The sequence below is a fragment of the Cataglyphis hispanica genome, chromosome 22 (assembly GCF_021464435.1).
Source record: "Cataglyphis hispanica isolate Lineage 1 chromosome 22, ULB_Chis1_1.0, whole genome shotgun sequence".
In the NCBI taxonomy this organism is placed as follows: Eukaryota; Metazoa; Arthropoda; class Insecta; order Hymenoptera; family Formicidae; genus Cataglyphis; species Cataglyphis hispanica.
Genome location: NC_065975.1, coordinates 747,549 through 766,330, shown reverse-complemented (window position 1 = coordinate 766,330; position 18,782 = coordinate 747,549). Strand labels below are relative to the sequence as shown.

The 18,782-nt window shown below is 28.6% G+C and overlaps 4 protein-coding genes and 1 long non-coding RNA gene across 6 annotated transcripts; 2 read left to right on the top strand and 3 right to left on the bottom strand.

The window, feature by feature from the left end:
* The first annotated feature begins 16 nt into the window (after positions 1 to 16).
* LOC126857636 (lysoplasmalogenase-like protein TMEM86A) lies at positions 17 to 4,963 on the top strand. The gene is made up of 6 exons (XM_050607279.1): positions 17 to 315; positions 2,322 to 2,485; positions 2,600 to 2,793; positions 2,872 to 2,987; positions 3,185 to 3,295; positions 3,417 to 4,963. Exons 1-6 carry the CDS (start codon positions 295 to 297, stop codon positions 3,519 to 3,521), a joined length of 711 nt encoding a protein of 236 aa, XP_050463236.1. The 5' UTR covers positions 17 to 294; the 3' UTR covers positions 3,522 to 4,963.
* LOC126857631 (3-oxoacyl-[acyl-carrier-protein] reductase FabG-like) lies at positions 4,692 to 6,458 on the bottom strand. Its single transcript, XM_050607271.1, has 4 exons — positions 6,182 to 6,458; positions 5,602 to 5,918; positions 5,300 to 5,501; positions 4,692 to 5,221 (listed from the first exon to the last, which is right to left on the bottom strand). Exons 1-4 carry the CDS (start codon positions 6,182 to 6,184, stop codon positions 4,979 to 4,981), a joined length of 765 nt encoding a protein of 254 aa, XP_050463228.1. The 5' UTR covers positions 6,185 to 6,458; the 3' UTR covers positions 4,692 to 4,978.
* An 8-nt stretch (positions 6,459 to 6,466) lies between these two features.
* LOC126857657 (uncharacterized) lies at positions 6,467 to 16,284 on the top strand. Its single transcript, XR_007688529.1, has 3 exons — positions 6,467 to 6,711; positions 14,109 to 14,332; positions 16,132 to 16,284. It is a non-coding gene; the product is annotated as an uncharacterized LOC126857657 (long non-coding RNA).
* On the bottom strand, positions 7,299 to 10,536 carry LOC126857567 (tetratricopeptide repeat protein 27). 2 transcript variants are annotated; one of them, XM_050607146.1, is made up of 8 exons: positions 10,330 to 10,536; positions 9,360 to 10,212; positions 9,219 to 9,285; positions 8,812 to 9,144; positions 8,557 to 8,730; positions 8,272 to 8,424; positions 8,022 to 8,183; positions 7,299 to 7,868 (listed from the first exon to the last, which is right to left on the bottom strand). In XM_050607146.1, the coding sequence occupies exons 1-8, from the start codon at positions 10,400 to 10,402 to the stop codon at positions 7,305 to 7,307; spliced, it is 2,379 nt and encodes a 792-aa protein (XP_050463103.1). In that variant the 5' UTR covers positions 10,403 to 10,536; the 3' UTR covers positions 7,299 to 7,304. The 2 variants fall into 2 exon arrangements, with proteins under 2 accessions (XP_050463103.1, XP_050463104.1); XM_050607147.1 differs by lacking the exon at positions 10,330 to 10,536 and having other exon boundaries at positions 9,360 to 9,847; positions 9,919 to 10,058.
* On the bottom strand, positions 11,066 to 17,341 carry LOC126857617 (uncharacterized). Its single transcript, XM_050607247.1, has 6 exons — positions 16,298 to 17,341; positions 14,462 to 14,539; positions 13,086 to 13,223; positions 12,583 to 13,019; positions 12,080 to 12,245; positions 11,066 to 11,920 (listed from the first exon to the last, which is right to left on the bottom strand). The coding sequence occupies exons 1-6, from the start codon at positions 16,301 to 16,303 to the stop codon at positions 11,816 to 11,818; spliced, it is 930 nt and encodes a 309-aa protein (XP_050463204.1). The 5' UTR covers positions 16,304 to 17,341; the 3' UTR covers positions 11,066 to 11,815.
* Between the last annotated feature and the right edge of the window lie 1,441 nt (positions 17,342 to 18,782).

The following is an 18,782-nucleotide window of genomic DNA, read 5'->3' as shown; positions in this document are numbered from 1 at the left end:
TCTTTGGTTGTATAGATTATTCTCGGATTGGCCATACTGACGATAATCGGCAATGTTTGTTGGTGTCTGGTGTTTGCAATCACCCGGTGATAGCAGTGCGCGCGATGCCACGCGATTCGCGTGTGTGCGTGTATAACACGCGGATATATATATCGGAAAGCGTCATATAAATAAACGGCGAGTTTGCGAACGGTAGCATTCGCATTCGCGGATCCTGCTCGCATTTGCTTGATTTGTCAACGATTTGAGCGGCCATCGCTTCCATTGTTTTCCCGGTGTCCTTCAACTGAAGAGATGTCATCGCCTACACAAGTGGTAAGGAGACGGAAGTCGTTGACAGGATTTGTTTATATGCTGATACATAGCGACGTTCACATTCTTTTCTTTCACATTTTCTTACTAATCTTATTTTTTTTCTCTTATAATGTCACGTCAATCATTGTGTTCTGTCATTGCTTTATCATTCAGAAAAGAACTTTGTTCTCTCTTTGTTCCGAGTCGCATACATTGATCCTTTGTTAAATCAATTTTATTCGAATGAACACATTAAATTTAATATTTAATTGAATTGATTAAATATTTTTTATATATAATAGTCAGAAAAAATTGATATATATTTTAATTGTTAAATATATATGATTTAACATTTTGCAATAAATAAAATAAATGTATAAAAAAATTTTGTATAAAAAAAACTCGAGAAATTTTTTAATACAATCCATAAATGTACATATAAATTAGAAAAACAATTATATACATATAATATATTAAAATCTTTCTATATGTGTACACACACACACATACAAAAATAATTATCTTTTTTATTTTCTTTTCAAGAAATAAGAGAAAATTGTTTATTAAATTTAGAAAATTTATATTTCTTTTAGAAAATAAGAAAAAAGAAAGAACTATATTTTTTTGTGCAAACACACACATACATATATAAAGAAATTTTTAACATTATATGCATTTATTGCCAAAATTTATATATATATTTCTCGTTTGGAATATTTCAATAAAAATATATATGTATTATTTTATTTGCATATTAAAAATTAATACATATATGCTAAAAAAGATTATGTTATATACCTATTATAGAATATTCATTAATTTCTTTATAATTAAATTATTTTTTGTTTTGTAAGCCAGTTAAATGTCATTAAATTATTTTTTAGTGTTTTAAATAACTAGGTAACTAAATTATGTAAGCAAAATTGGAGTAATATTAATCAGACATGAATGGTAAAAAACAAGAATTTCCACATTATGTGTTTCCTGTTTCATATTCCTTAAAAATCCAATGCACTTGTTATTGTAATAACATGCTATTAGAGAAATCATCAGATTGACATAAACTGCTTTATATCAAAGACCATTGTGCATCCTGGTGGTACCAGTATTAGATAATGTACTATCATGTAACTGGCTGGATTAAGTCAATGATTAGGCTTCAATGACTATGGATAAGATCTCTTTACATATGCACTGTTATTAGAATTTCAAAGATGAAAAGTTATTTACTATAGAATATTTTGCAGCATGTTTGAATATACATTTTGACAATATATACATATCTATATATAATAAAATATATATTTTAATCTTTCTTTAAAAATATTACACATACAGACATACATAGAGAAAATATATTGATAATGATATTAAATAAAAGCATATTAGGCTTATATAATAATCATGTTGAAAGAGCTGTTAGAAATAAATGGTTATACATATACAAGTAAAAATAAATAATATATATATAATATAAATAAAAATTAAATAGAGAGAAAAAGAAAATAGAATTATTCTCTTTTTCTCTCTAGTATCTTATTTTTCACATCGGCTATTTAATTTATTTTAGACAAAATTTCTTTGTTGGATTTATCTGATTTTATGAAGTGTTATTAAATTGTGAATATATTAAATGATAAGTCAAAGATAAAAAATATTTACAACATAATGTTTGCAAAACATATTTTTACTTCATATCATTTAATATCATTAAATTATCTTTTGGATTTGATACAATAGATAAGTTATCTTAAAATAATTGTTTATTTTTTTTTTTTTAAAGTGAAACATTAATTTTGCATAAAAATATATATGATTATAATTAACAAATTCTTTAATATACATATATGAGTAAATTAATTATATTTTATAATTAATATCGTTATACATTATAATTTTTTCTTCAATTTTATGCAAATAATAATATTATATTCCAATTATATTTATACCTTTTTTATTGTTACATTTCCTTTTATCAATATGGATTGTTCCATACATAATAATATAAGTACACTTTTGCATTTCAGATAAAAAGTATTGGGCCGAAATTAGTACCGTTTTTTAAAAGCGTGTCAGTATATTTTGTATTACTTGCTGAACAGCCATCTCTGCTGACAGCATGTTTTAAATGTTTACCAATAATAAGTCTTATTGTTTTCATCCTATTGCACGGAATTAATTTGTCCAAAGAGTAAGTAAAAAAATATTCTTACAGCCTTGTAAACATTAATTATATAAATGAAATAAATTGAGACGATAGTTTTTGCTTTAACATTATTGACACAAGACTCGTCTCTTTTTACAGATATGCTTTCTCCAGGCGTATATTAACGGGGTTGGTGTTCAGTTGCATAGGCGATGCATTATTAGTGTGGCCTAATTGTTTCACTGCAGGCATGTGTATGTTTGCTGTCGCGCAAATTATGTATATAATTGCATTCGGATTCAAACCCTTGAATTTAACACTTGGAGCGATACTGTATACATCTTGTTCAATTGGTAAGATCAATGAATACAAAGGAGTTTCCAATTCCTTTCAATTAATCAGATATCATTTGATTGATATGATCTTTCCAGTCATATACGCTTTAATGCCTGGACTAAACGGAGTTTTAGCAATAGGAGTGCCAATTTATACAATATTACTCATTACTATGGCATGGCGAGCAATATCTAGAGTACAATTCTTTGGGGTAAATCTATGCAATAATACAAATATAAAAATTACAGAAACAGTTTATATCTCAAGAAAGAGAGTTTTGTGTCCTTTAAATATTGTGTGTTGACTACTTCTCTAATAGCTTCTGCTGTTTTCACTCGAATACTTGTAATATCGGGATTAATTTTTATATATTATCACGCGAGGGATTAATCACATTCTATTTATTAGGAGTTATGGACATGGACTAAATTGTGCAGTTGCATTGGAAGCATTTGTTTTGTCATATCTGATACTTTGCTCGGATTTCATTATTTCCATAGTCCATTACCTTACTCTCAGGTATATGCACATTAATAATATTGAATGCTTCTAAAAAGAGAATATATAGATATAATATAGACGAATATATTTTATTAACAAATATAATTATTCGATAATATGTTCGATTTTTATTTTGTAGGTATCTATCATGCTTACATATTACGCAGCGCAATTAGGCATAGCATTGAGCGCAGTAGATTCGAAAAACAACAGTAATAACAGAGTACCTGTCAGTAAAGGCTGAAATTTTCTTAGTTATTATTTATTGGTAAGAGAGAAAGAAAAGAAAATTCGGCAGATACAAGAGAAATCTTTTTACACATCTGCTTTAAATTATGTGTATAATTCCAGTAGTAAATTGTTGTGATAATCTTCTTTGACATATTGAATACTTCAGAGCCATATTATTAAAGGAAGCTCAGAGGAGTTTTAGTGATAATTGCATCTTTGACTTTAAGAATAGACTTGTATTTCTCTCTTTTTTTTCTTATTGATGGAATGTAAAGAAGTGTCCTATAAAGATTTCATACTAGCCACATTTGTGGTATCCTATTTTTTATATGTAAAATAAATAAAATTTAAAAAATCATTAATATTAAGACCAAATAGAACAACAAAAGAAGTTAGTTAGAGGAAAGAACATAGAGAAAAAATTCTTTACAGAAAAAAATATATTTTGTTTTTACTAAAATAGCAAAAATATTTTATAATATTGCCTCTAAAGACTGAGGAGATTTTCAGACATAAGAAAATAGATTATTTATATTAAGAGTTTATTTATGCATTTAAAAATTATGGCAAATTATAATTATTTTTCTCGTATATATATACTTGGCCAAAATGCAATAGTTTACTTACGATGTATCATGAGAATGGTGAATATATTAGATTACTGTTTAAAAAAAAAAATATGTATACATTATATAACAACAGTAATCTCTATATTCGTGTCATCAATGTTATCATTCTCCAACGTACATTATCATCTTATGAAAAGCAAGTTGCAGAAATAGCTACATATAAATTATATTATAAAGATATTTTTTAAATCTTCATTATGCATTTCTGCATATATCATTATGTTATATGACATGATTTGTATCTTTGCTATAATGTAAATCATTAACACTGCCACTTTTTTTGGCAAAGTAGAGATTGAGTAATTGATTTATAGACTCAACTAACGTCTAATAGTTAATTTTTTTCTACATAGTGAGGAAAAACATTTATAAATGACAAGAGAGAAACAGAATTTTCCTCAAAGATTAAATTTTCATGTTAAACATTTTTACTCTTTCTGCAAAATTTATCATGGATTTCAAGATGATAATAAAGTTGCTCACTTATACTTTTCATAATGACGAGTATTTTATAAATTACACTTTGGCTGTGCCATAAAAGAGATTTGAAGATATTTTTTGATCTAATTTCCTTTTATTTTATTGAATACAAACATTGTAAGTAACTTCTTTCGCATAAAATATATGTTAAATGTAAATATTAGACTCTTTGTACAAGTATAGAAAAAGAATATAGAACATTATATAAACAATTTTGTTAGAACTACTTATCCGAGTAGAGTACAAATATATAAATTGATCTCCATTGACGTTAGTATACTGTTGTAAACCCAATATGATGTATATTGTGTATATGTTAAATATATTGTATATTGTTTACACAAAATATGATGAAAGATTTTTAACGAGGGCACATAGCATGTCTACCTCCATCCACAGGTAATGTTGCTCCTGTAATGAAACTGGCATCATCGCTCGCTAAAAACGCAATAGTCTTTGCAACTTCTGTAACATCGCCCGTTCTTCCTAGAACATGCGTCTCTTTGCTATGCTCAAAAAAGGTTTGTAGCTGTTCTTCATTCATACCACTATTACGGTGGAGATTTGTTACTACAACACCAGGGTTTACAGCATTCACACGTATCTAAGGTATTTTAAAAATATTTATATAAAACATTAAAAATAATTTTATATGTAAAAATTTTTTTACTTCTGCACATACCTGTTTCGGACCCAATTCTAAAGCAATGCAATGTGTAAATTGATCCACTGCTGCTTTACTCATGCAATATGCCAGACAACCTGGGAAAGACCGTATTCCACATACACTAGAAACATTGACAATATTGCCCTTTGTTTTGATTAAATATGGTACTGCTAGTGTTGTCAGTTGATATATTGAACGAACGTTTATATTGAAAACCCTGAAAATAAATGTTAATATATTATACCAAGACTTTAGTATATTTTTAAGGTTGAATATATTTTTATTCAAAAAAATATACATAGATTATTATCATATACCTGTCGTATTGTTCCAGATTTGTAGATTCTATATTGCCAGCTTCCAAAACTCCAGCATTATTAATTAAAACATCTAGTTTGCCATAATGCTTAATTGTAGAGTCAATAATATTTTTCACATCAGTTTCATCAGTTAATTCTCCAGTTACAATAAATGGTTTAGGTTGTCCACATTGTTCAGCTACTTTATTTAAATTATCCTTATTGCGTCCACTTATTGACAGCGATGCACCAAGCTGAGACAGATGAACAGCTGTCGCAGCTCCAATTCCTGAACTGGCTCCTGTTATTAAAACAACTTTTCCGGCAAATGACGTCTAGAATAAATAATGTTTATTAAGGACTTTACAAAATTATATTCTGAGAATTATTAAAATTATAATTTCAACGATACTATAGTCATAAGATGACAAAATGATATCATGAAAACAATTAAATTTTGACAATTATTGAAATTATTTTTTATACGGAATATATTTTGTAAATGCGAATTATTATTTAGTTAAATTTGATTGAAAATTCGATTTTTGAAGAAAGAGAAAAAAGATAGAATAGATAGAAGCCATTAAGGCGATCATACCATTTCTCGTTTCGAGATATGCGAAAATATTTATGTATAATATAATATGCACGATGATATATATATAAACACTAGAACGTAAACTTAAACAATGAAAAATGCAATATTGTATTCGTTATTTATAACTCGTGATAATCGGTTAAATTCTTAAATATTCCTAAAGCACAAGTCACGTTACAATATGATATGGATATAATAATACAATATGATATGGATATGATAATAACAGATAACAAACAGCTGAGTGTGAAGTTAGGAGCGATAGCACGACTATAGTGCCGAACAGTGCCGAACAGTGCCGAACAGTGCCGAACAGTGCCGAATACATTCGAAGCGTATCGCAGAACTAGCCGAAGTGCTTGTAATTTCCTCCCTTTCTCCTTCTTCCCTTTTCACTTAAATTCAATTGTTTCTTGTAAAAAAAGGAAGTGGTTGTTATCGATAATAAACTTTGTCTATGAATTATTTAAAAAGAGGCAAAATATCAGATAGAAGAATTCCAATACTGCGAAATAACAAATAACTAACAGGTGATAATTTTATTAAATTTTTTTGAACATATAGCTGCAAAAAAATGCGATAAAATGGATAAAAACGATAACAGAAAGTTATATATCATCCAGTTTGCTAAGGATGAAAAATGTTGAAACTATCTCGCATTTTGAATTTTATGTTATTTTTTTACGTAGAAGATAAATTAATCAGATAATATATTATATGGTTGGATGTATATATTATATGTCTCTAAAAACATTAGCAATTATAAGTATGTTTAATTAATGTTTCACGTTAGTTTCTTGATGTTAAAAATGAAAGGGGTGGGGACATTGAATTTTAGAGAATTATTTTTTTCTCAATTAGACAATTTAAAATTCACTAATTCTTTTTTATTTTAAAAATTAATTTGATAATATTTAAAATTGTCATTCTGGTATCCAAATTTTTTAACTTTTATTTTACAAGTAATCGTGAAATATTCAAGTTTAAAATATATCTATTTTTCATAGAAAAATCATTTTATTAAAATCAATTATGTTATAAATTCATATATAAAAATCTGTTAAATGTATTTCTTACATTTAATAATTCTTCTATAAGTGAGATATATGATACAATATTTTTACTATGTAGGTTTTATTTGTTCTAATTCATTTGTTATAATTGTTAAATACTCTTCAACTTTTGTTAATTGTTCAATGATATTTGTATTATTCCATTCCTGCTCCTTGATCTTTTTCACAATCCCCTGAAGTGATAATTTTGCACTCCCTAACATTTTTCTTTTTTTGACAGTTGCGATGTCTTTAGTACAACGTAAATATGCTTGTGCCAAATTACAACATAATTCCAACACATTTAGACTTGTTTCTTCCCTGTGAGACCATCTTGGATTTGAAGTGGCGATACGATGCGCTTGTTGTAAATATTGCGCTGCTCTTTCCTTATCAATATCTGTCTTTCTCAATATAACAAGTTCAGCATACATTCTCCAAATATCTGGACTGTTATTTGTGTTAGAACTAGTAATTCTTCCAAATAATTCCAGACTGTTTTGAAGCAAACGAGATGCCGAATTTCCATCTGCATCAATAATATTGTTTATTATAGCATTAGTCAATATTTGAAGAACTTGAATATCCAAATGGTTATTCTTCAAATCCAAGATACGATGATAGCATCGAATAACCTGAAACAAAGCAAAATTATTTTTGTTTAAATTGTTTATTAGAAATAACATAATTAATTTTATAATTATTATTGCTCGTATCTTTCAAATTAACTTAGACTTAATAAAGAATATAGAAGTTTAAATTATTAAATATTTATGAATTGTACCTACTTCTGAAAACTGTCCCAAATCAATGCTAACAACCATTAAATTATCCCATACTTCCCAACGATCATAATTGCATTTTATAGCATCCTGTAGAGATTTCCAAGCTCTTGGTTTATCTCCCAATTTAATGTATGCTTTTGCTAAATTGTTCCATGCCTCAAAAGTCTGAAATTTTTATCAAATATATATAAGAACTTTATTTTTAATTTATATATCAATCATGAAAATAGCAATATCACAAACATATACATACAAATTGTTCTAAAGCACAATAACGTCTATATGCTGTAGCAGCTAATTTCCAATCCTCTATCTGCAATGCTGCATAGCCTAATCTAAACCATACATGCTCTTGAATGTTATTCAATTGGACTGATAACTTTAAATGTGGTACAGCTTTAGCATACTAAAAAAATATACTATAATGTAATATATTACATTAAATGTTTAACAAGTAAAAGATTTAAAAATAATAGATTGAAGATTATTTGATTCAAGAAATTAGATTAAAAATTAAAAAGGAAGTTCAGATACTAACATCTTTCTTCGTAAAATAATAGAATCCCCAGTGTCTCTGAACTCTACTACTTTTTTCTTCAGATAATCTCCATGCTGTTTCATAATGATTTACATCTCCAGTTACATCTCCTAGTAGACACCATAACATTATTGTTGGTTTTTTAGATATTTCTTGCTGAATAATCTCAGCTGCCTGTAAATGTCCATGTATGTTATTTATTATCATATTTTATCGCACGCATGATATTATATTTGACATATATAAGAGATGTACCTTGTGCTTCAAATTTAGTACATTATAACAAACAATCACGTTCTCCCATAATCCAAGTTTTATAAAAACTTCTAGAGCACCCTTCACCAAGCCAAGACTGAACATTAAGTTAGCCCAATTCTCTTCCAATGTCCAAATAGGTTTCATACCACTTGCGAAAAAAAAATCCATTCTTCTGGCGACAGATGCTTTTGTCTCATTGTAATCTTTTAGTAGAGACTCTGCTTGCATCATAGATCGCTCGACAGTTCTTTTATCATCAGATTCCAATGAGCAACGACAGCACAAAGAAGTCATTTTTAATGACCAATTCTTTGTATTCTCTATAACTCTCTATAAAAAAAAATTTTCTTCTTAATAATAATATTATTTATTAATATCTAAAATATTAGTATTGTATAGCTTACTTGCAGATAGGGTATGATTTCCTCATCAGTGAGTTTGTGCTTAGGTTGACACATCTGCAACTGAACACTATTTACTGTTAAAATATATTCATACTGTAATGTGTAATGTATTCAAATATAAACAGTTCAAGCAATACTTACTATTTTGCTAAAATTATTGCTTCCTCTAATGCACCCAATTGGATCTCCTCTTTGTGCTCTGAAAATTCAATGCGTTCCAATCTCAATTCGTCATTTAAGTTCAATGATTTTGGTGTGTCTTCACAATTAATTGATGGGAAAATATCTTTATTCATTTCTATTTTCAAGTACAACTGTGCTTTTTCTTCTCGTTGGTACTTTGTACGTTTTCCCATTGCTCCTTCTAGATTTAATGTTAAACCTGCTATGCTCTGCGCATTTTCAAGATATTCCTCAGAATTTTGCGTTCTTCTATAGCACAAATAAAATCTAGCAGATTCTAGATTAAATAATAGCTTACAAAGAGGATCTTTTAATATATTAAGATTATTAATTTTTGAAATTATATACTCGGTTTCTTCAAATATTATTCCTGAAGTTTCATCTAATACATGTTGATGCAATAGATTAGCTCTAAATAGCCACCAAATGCAACTTTCATATTTGAGCTGTAAATCAATATTAGAGAATATTTTCTTAGATAGATAAAGAAGTTCAGGTTTTTGTACATTTATATTACATTCATCATTTAATGATAATCCTTTAAGTGCTTCATCTCTCTTGGTTTTTAAACATTCAATATCCTTATCAATATATGGACCTGTCCAATTACATTGGACAAAGTATAACAATGAAGCTATTCCTACATATAGCCACGACAAATGCATATCAGTCTCAGATATACTGTTATGCACGATTTCTTCTATGCTCTCACCATTGCTTATCGCTTTGATATATGCAGAAAGTTCACTATCTATTATATCTTTGTATTGACCGTTTAGTATGCTGCATACATTGTGTGGAAAATTAGAAACTGAAATTAAAAGAGAACAATTATTAAGATAAATTATAATTTCTTAACATATATTAGCAGAATCAATAATTATCATTAACACAATCATTTATATATATTTATACATGCATAACGTACCTTCATCTATGGAAAAATTAATTAAAAGTTTAATTTCTATATTTTTATCTATTTGGCCTGTCTCTGCAGCCATAATAGTGTCATAACACAATCAAAATATGTGATAAAAAATTGTATATTTGCTCTATATTTCGCTACAACTTTAATTTCTTGTAAGATTGGACATTACATGACCATGCGGTTTTTAAGGTTAGATTTGAGATAGCTTGAGGTTTAGTTAGGCCATATATCGTACAAAATAATTTAAAATGTTTGAGAACCACTGATAAAAAGAGAAAGAAAAATAAATATCGAAAAAATGCAGAAAAGCATTGACAAAAAAGAATAAATTGAAAATTGATTATATAATTGTTGTAAATTTGTTTACTATATTTTTATTTGTTTATTTTAATTCTTTTACGAGAGATTTAACTAAACTTTTAATTTTTAGTTTAATATAAAGTTTTTTTAATGAATTTGTTTTATAAATAAATAAAAAAGGAAAATAAATGTATATAATAAAAAACAGGAATTATTGTACATGCATTTTTTTAAATATTATATACATTAATATTTAAAAATTGCATATGTACATCAAGTAATTTTTATGTGTTTGATATTTAATTATACTAATAGAATATATTTTTTGTATCAGGAAAATTGCTACATTCTTATTTTGTTTTGCAATTAATATATAACACATATTTAATCTGTGTTTATTTGTTAATAATTGAATATTTTGCATATATTTTGTAATATATAGAAATAATAGCACATGTTTATAATTATATGATTTATATTAATAATTAATTATAATTATTATTAATAATTTTTTTTAAGCATTTGTAATTTTTTTCACATATGTGCGAATGCAGAAATTTAATTATCTCTTTAAAACTAATTAAGTACTTAATACATATTGCATATTAATATCATACATATGCTAATCGAGTGGGTCTTTAATTAATCGTTATGTAAGCACTTTACACACATTGGAAACATTATATATTAGATAATAACTGTATAAAAATTTTCAGTCATTCGCACGTGAGAATACATATCGTATTCGTATTACAATTCATTAATAATGAATGAAAATATATGTGCCCCCTACTTTCTTAAAATAGATTCTTAAAATAATATTATAAGAAATTATATATATATATTATATATAAATAATTACGTTCAGTGTTGTAGCAACTTAATACTGAAAATATGTTGTATCCTAATTAACGCCATAGCACATAAATATTCAAACAGGAAAAAATCCTTCATTCGTAAATAAACTATATAGACGAGATAAACAAGAAAATCGATGTAGATTCATACATTCAACATGTGCCATCTTCGAACGGTAGAGGAACATCTCAATATAAAATAATTTCCTAATATAATGAAATATTAATCTGTGTTACTAATTTACAATCAAATATTATTTTATGATGCTAGATAATGGCCAGATAAGGATGAGAATAAAATTGTCATCTGCAAGCATTCACTTGGATTTTCAGAAATAGCTATCATTTTCGTTGTTTTTCTCGAGAGACTCTCTGTTGGCGGCTATCAGACTCTCCCACTGGGCGATGAGCGTATTACGACGTCGTGGATTAGGCTATAAATACAATGAAGAGATTTTTATCGTTTAGTTAATCAAGCAAGAATGGCTTTGTTTATAAATTAACACTAATTTAATTGTTATTAATTAATTAAATTAACATAAAATTATCTTGATGATTGATTGTAATTATGTTCTTTCAGAAACGATTCTTACTTTATGTTTCCCCTTATGTTCTCTTTCAATTTCATCTTCATTCAGAGTGTTAGTGGAAGCGCCACTTCTAAGAGAATTGGAGCCGTCGTAAATATCGGAATCATTATCGTTCCCTATATCGAGTAGATTTGGCTGAGACTTGGCCAACATCTGCGATCTCATCAATCTAAAAGATAATTAAGATTTACGCGTGAATTGCATTGTGATTTACGAATATAATCGAGTAAAAAAATTTCTTTGGAGATTTTTACTGTACAGGCAAACAATTTACCTTACCATTATGGTATAATCCTTAATATTTCCTTTATTGTGTAAGCAAAAACAAATTGTATTATCTTTTATTGTTAAAGGAAAAAGATGTTGATGTAATAATAGACCAGATCATTTTTTATGAATAAAGTAGAAAAATAATTTTTAACGTTTAAAACTTAAATTAATCTTTCAATCTAATCTTAAAAGAGAATTGAATATTTCAATTTTATATTATTAGCAGTTTTTAATACCTTAACTCGTTCTCTCGTTCCTTCATATCGTTTAACTCCTTCTGAATTTTCTGTTCGACAGGAACATATCCTTTCCTCGCCAATGGTTTCTTTGGCTCATTGTCCGGCTCCAATTGTATCTCCAATGTTCTATTAAAGGCTTTGATACTTAAGGGATTGAGTGTGATAGTAGGTGTTATTGGTGGACTCAAGCTGTCATTGCTGCCCGATTTGTTTTTATAAATCTTTCCTCGTGTGGCCAGAAATCTGTGCATCAAACCTTTCTGGCTTGGCACACTCGCGAAACGCAACGGTGTTGGTGTTGTCCGGGTAGATATCACGCCGTTTGTCATCTTTGGCATCGAACTTGCCGATAGACTGACTGCCTCCAGAATCTGCGGTGTCGAAGTTGTTCTTTTCAACTTGCCCGAGGCTAGAGCTTGCGGCATGCGACGCACCTATGTAGAAAAATCATTTAATTAGATCCAATTTCATATTGTTTGGTACATATATTTTAAAGTTACCTTTGAATCCACTGTCTCGTGAGATATAGTCTTAATGCTACCCACGTTCCGCAATTCGTGTTCCCTTTCGGTGACTTCTTCGATCTCCTTTTGTATTCTATCCGTCGCTTTCCTCAACTGCTCCAATCTATGTTCTGTCTGTATACAGTATATTAAGAAAGATTATTATATAAAGATCTAAAAAGACATTTTTGTTTGATTCTTAATTTTTCTAAAATTTTTCTGCATTTTCAACAGGATATACATAAAATTCGTTGATATAAACTTTATTATTTATATAAACTTTATTTATTTATCATTATTACTCTGACATTTTAATTTTAATTAGATATTTAGGGGTTTATCTGACAAATTTAAAATTAAAATTGAAAAGTTTTTCTAGAAATTTTTTGACTGCTGAATCAGAAAAATGCGTATTTAAATTTCTTTATATTATTTATATTATTATTTAAATGTATCTAAATTCTATATCTTTTTCATCACGTATATAAATATATATACCTTTCAAAAAACTTAACACTGATAATGAATCGACTGTAATCTACTTAAATTGTCCCAGATGCGTATGTTATTCACATAATGGTATTGAAACACTTTCAATAAAATTATGGGCGCAACAGCAGGAAGATGAAATAAAGAATCTTTTCAGAAATACAAAAAAAATCGTTTACTGTAACAATAATCTGCTATGTACATTATACTCATATCGATCGCATATCGGATGCGTTATCACAATTTATCTTTGAAAAAAATTATATCGCGTTTCTCTGCAACTGCTCGACACGTCATTGCAAAGTGATGAAAATCAGATAAAATGACACATTTCTCGAAAAAGACACAGATGGAAATTGTAATCTTTTCGGCAAAAACCGAATTTTTTATTATTATATATTGCTAAATGCATAATCCATTTGTACTTTTATCTTGATTTCTGATCCTTATCCCTATTTCTCTTTCTCTTTCTTTCACTTTAGAGAACAAAAATTAATTTTTGTATTTTTCATAGATTTATTACAATTTCAGAGGGATGCATACACAAACTTTGCCTTTAATCGACTGGACTCGTAATCAGATGCCGGCAATTTTTAATAGTCCGCAAGGTTCTAGCAAGGAACTTGCGGAGGAGACTGCAAGGAAACTGCTATTAAAAGTTGACGAAAAGACGTGTAAAAAAGGCATATGAGAGCTCAATAAAAAAGGAATATGTAACACACAACCAGTACCGAGCTTCTCGAAAGAATTTCCAGGTAAGCAGCTGTAGTGTAATGCCGACACAAGAATGCTGTCCAGAAAACTGAGCGAACGCTGATGGAGGCAACGACTTAACTGTAATCATCGTTTCCTTTCTAAAAGAAATGGGCCACGAGTCTTCTTACCTCTCTTTCGTCGCTCTTCTCTCGTTGTGCATCTCCAGTTTCACTTCCTTCGACGAACGATACCGGTCGATATGATTCCTTTAATTAACATTTGACTTCATATATATTCATTTTTTAGCGTTATAAATTACAAAATATATGCAATATATTTGTGAGATTGAAATCGAGAAACATAAAATTGGAATTTATTGATAATTTTAAGAAGATTTGGGAATTATATCAATATAGGACCAACGATCGAAAATAAGATTCATTGGGTTACGTAGAGCTTTGATTAATCAAATCAATTTTCTTTGTTCATCCGTATTATAGATAAGATCGTCATTGAAAAAGCAAATTATTAAAATTAGACTGTTTCTATAACCAGCTCAAACATTTTGTATTTTTTTTTTTTTTTTTTTTTTTAGACACTGACTTACATTTACATATGCTGCATTTTATGTTATACGTGATCATCTCATTTTGATAATAAATCTTATATGAAGATTGCGTACAATATTATTGAATTGAATCGCGATCAAAGTTAATCGATTTCAGAAGAATCGGACTCTGTCTCCACGCACACACATATACACAAAAGAATTCTTATTGATGCCATACATTTAGGACATGTATTCATTGAAGAATGCTAATTAGCATGAGATCAAAAATATGCATATAAATAGGAAGTACTGAATATTTTACGCATAAAGATGACATCCGTTTCTTTCAATTCTTAAATGATGCTTTCAACTTTTGTAAAACGTTTCATAATATATTGGAAATTCAGAAAATAGAAAATGAATAATATCCCAGAAAAATGAATAATATTCCAGAAGAGATACATTTCTCTTAAATTAAAAACACTTTAATCCTATCTTTTAATATAAATAAGTAGTTAAAATTACTAATAAAAGCATTTTAAGTAATATATTTTAAATGACAACTTTCAAAACTTGATGTTGTTATAATATAATTATATTGTCTTAAAATTGCAATATAATTGCTTGCATAACTTATTAGTTTATAAATGCAAATGAACACGATGCAATGATGTCATTTGTGCAATTAAACATGTCAAATTAGTAACTATTTAGAAGATATTATAAAAAGAGATACAAGATGTCAATGTCAGACAAGTGTCTTAATGAATAGTATCGGCGTAAACACCGCGTCACAATGTTACACGCGTCTGTGTTCTGAAATTAACTCTTTCCGACCGGAATCCTAGTCTAACTCTCTGTAATATTAATATTTTTATATATTTTAAAGAAATGGAATAAATATCTCTTGCATTTATAATTAATTGTATCTCCCAAAAATATTTTTCAATTTTATTTTACTTTTATTTTACCTAAAAATAAACGCGAATATAAATTACTATATTTAATAGTAATTTATATTCGCGTTTATTTTTATTTATTTATTTTTGTTTTTTCCGTTATATTAATTTAAAAAGAAAAACTTAGGAATATAATAAAATTAAAATATATGTGGAAAATTATGAATTAAGTTTGGAAAAACTTTATTCTTTTTTACAAATCTACATTTTATGCAACTGTCATTCCGTTGAAAATTAAGATTACAGATTCATGACACTATATTTATTATATTTAGAGTCACGTTTTTTTTTCTATAACTTTTTTTTTATCACGATTCTCCAATCAATTTATTCACATATTTCATTTTAGTTGCAGGAAGCATCAGAAAGAGAATTCAAACAGGTAGCTCTTTCAAATAAACAACCCGAACATTTCACAATATACAAAGAGTCTGGAGTTGTTTATTCCGAAGATATCAAAGTATGTAATGTTTTGAAAATAAGAGAGAGAGAGAGAGAGAGAGAAAGAGACTTACCTCCATTTCAATCGTTTCCGCCAGCGGGAATTCGGGTGACGAGAGGCCGGCAACGACGACAGATCTGAACTGAATCTTTTATCAGGCTCTTCCTTAGCAGATACGAATGGTGCGTCGACCTCGAAAAGAGGAACAATTTCGTATGCGTTATCTGATCGCGAGGCGCGCCGACGAGTAACGACGTCCCCGCTTATTATCATGCCTCGCACAACTAATTACGTCACTTGTTCAATATTTACACCGATGGCGCGTATCCGCGCGCACGTATATATACCGGCGATGGGAAACTCGTCGTGTTGTCAGACTTTTCGAAGAAATAAAACATTATGTGACTACAAGTTACATATCCCGCACAAGCACCGCTACTTCTCGAGGTTTTACCAAGATTCGCCTACTCTCAATCAGAGTGTCGACGTGTTGCGTTAATTTTTAACACCGTTCGAGCGTTTACAGAGCGCTAACGGACTCTGTTTAGATATATATTTAGATATATATCTTCATCGAATATATAATACAAATGTTAATATACACACATTCGGCTGCATTTAATAGCACTCTGTTGGAATTGCGTAAATATATTAATACGAAAGTATATATAATTTATAAATAATAAAACACACAGGGGAAATCTGTTACGCAAGGATCCTATCAAAAGTATCGTGAACGTTGACACAATTTGTATCTTTCTTCCTCTTTCATCGAAACTTTTCTGGCTTTCACAATGAGAATTCGTTCACCAAAGTCACGTTCTCCGTTTTTAAAAGGAACATCGATAGCTACGAACTCGCGATGATGTCACGAGGTCGAGCTATGTAATAGCATCGGAATTATATTGGCGAGGCACCTGTTGTAACTAAGTTTTCACTCATTGTCGGTTCGCGATGCGAACGATAAAGGAAAACCGCGACAGGTATTTACGCAAGATGCGGCGAATGACGTTCGCGTTCTGGACAAGCAGGAAATAGTCAAACGGAATCGCATCGAATGCCGACGACTACGCGAGTATATATATATATATATATATATAATATATGTGTATATATATATATATATATATATATATATATATATATATATATATATTACATGTACGTTCTATTATCCTGACCGCTCGACGGCTGCCATTTTGGCTACCTCGCGACCTTGTTCTCTGACCGTTCTCCGAACAAAAGCAACAGGACAGCATGCATCGTGCGGCTGGTATGTAACTTGCCGGTCACGCGTACTGTCGTTGACGAGCACGAACCGGTCGCGAATGTTTGACGCTGGATAATAAAATAAATGTTTTTTTTCCCGGAGATGATTTAATTCAACAAAGCATTAGCTTCTTACGAAAGATTTATCGAATAAGATTACAAAAACAGTATTACGTAATTTCGAAATAATTTTTCTTTTTCGTACTTTACTAAGTATATGTATAATATATTAAAAAAGAACCGAAAAAAATTTAAAGAATTCTCCTCGATCTAATTTAATGGCGAATTAAGAGCAGATGTTTTTCTCTTCGAGGGTAACTATATATATTTATATTGTAATCGGCTTGTCTACGTAGGATGATATTCTTGTCGTAGACAAATAATTTATGCAATGGAAATAATTCTTTCATATGAGACTATAAAAGAGCAAAATGATTCTACTTAGAATTCGATTACAAATACATCGAAAAGTAGGTTGATTAAATTTGTTGAAAAATATATATTTCGGCATTTCATTTAAAAAAATTTGAAACTCTAATAATACAAAGGTTGTAATAATGTAAAAGATCAAGATACATAATATCTCAATCTGATATAATGAATTCCGATATATTGGAGATTTCTAAAAAAAAGTTCGAAACATTTTGCCTTACTTTCATCTTTGCATAATATTAATAAGCAGTCAAACGGAACGATCAAATAGCATAACTTTTTCAAGTCACAAATTGAAAGGTATATAAGTAACACCTTATTCAAAATTTTTATTCGATTAATTTAAATAAATTAAAAGTTTAAAAAAAGTTTGTATCTATTTAGTGCTCTATTTCTTTTCATATTGTTTAAAGTAATATATCATAGGAAATTAGGGTAAAATTCTATGCGCACAGAATATTTCTAGAAATTTATTGATAAGTACAAAAAATACGTAGAAAAATACATTATGTAAATAGTAAATTATTTTTCCTTATATGCAATCGATATATAACACGCGAATTAGGCTCGCGCCTTCAGAGCGCTATTATTGTAGACAAAATCAATCAAGATTGAGATTGGAATAGTGCAACACAAAAGAAACACTATTCCATAGCGAACGTTATGTATGTTCCCTTTTTCTTTTGTCTACACAGGCGCACATATTTAAAATATTATATTTTTTATAATTAAAACTATCAGTATTTAATATGAATAACTTTTTTTCTAGATTATTTGTTAGTTGCATTGTAATTCACAAACATATTTAACGTTATATTTTTAAATTATTTTTGATATAATCTTACTCCTATTTCTTA

Bases quoted from the DNA above. Each gene is read 5' to 3' on its own strand.
- LOC126857567 (XM_050607146.1), bottom strand. From the start codon at position 10,402: ATGGCTGCAGAGACAGGCCAAATAGATAAAAATATAGAAATTAAACTT. The intron at 10,213-10,329 runs GTACGTTATGCA...TTTTAATTTCAG, and splicing joins TAATTTTTCCATAGATGAAG to TTTCTAATTTTCCACACAAT. The intron at 8,184-8,271 runs GTATGTATATGT...TAAAAATTTCAG, and splicing joins ATTGTGCTTTAGAACAATTT to ACTTTTGAGGCATGGAACAA.
- LOC126857636 (XM_050607279.1), top strand. From the start codon at position 295: ATGTCATCGCCTACACAAGTG. The intron at 2,486-2,599 runs GTAAGTAAAAAA...CTCTTTTTACAG, and splicing joins GGAATTAATTTGTCCAAAGA to ATATGCTTTCTCCAGGCGTA. The intron at 2,988-3,184 runs GTAAATCTATGC...TCTATTTATTAG, and splicing joins CTAGAGTACAATTCTTTGGG to GAGTTATGGACATGGACTAA.
- LOC126857617 (XM_050607247.1), bottom strand. The intron at 13,020-13,085 runs GTAACTTTAAAA...TTTTCTACATAG, and splicing joins ACGAGACAGTGGATTCAAAG to GTGCGTCGCATGCCGCAAGC. The intron at 12,246-12,582 runs GTATTAAAAACT...ATTATCTTTTAG, and splicing joins GAACGAGAGAACGAGTTAAG to ATTGATGAGATCGCAGATGT.
- LOC126857631 (XM_050607271.1), bottom strand. The intron at 5,502-5,601 runs GTATATGATAAT...ATTTATTTTCAG, and splicing joins AATCTGGAACAATACGACAG to GGTTTTCAATATAAACGTTC. The intron at 5,222-5,299 runs GTATGTGCAGAA...AAAATACCTTAG, and splicing joins TAGAATTGGGTCCGAAACAG to ATACGTGTGAATGCTGTAAA.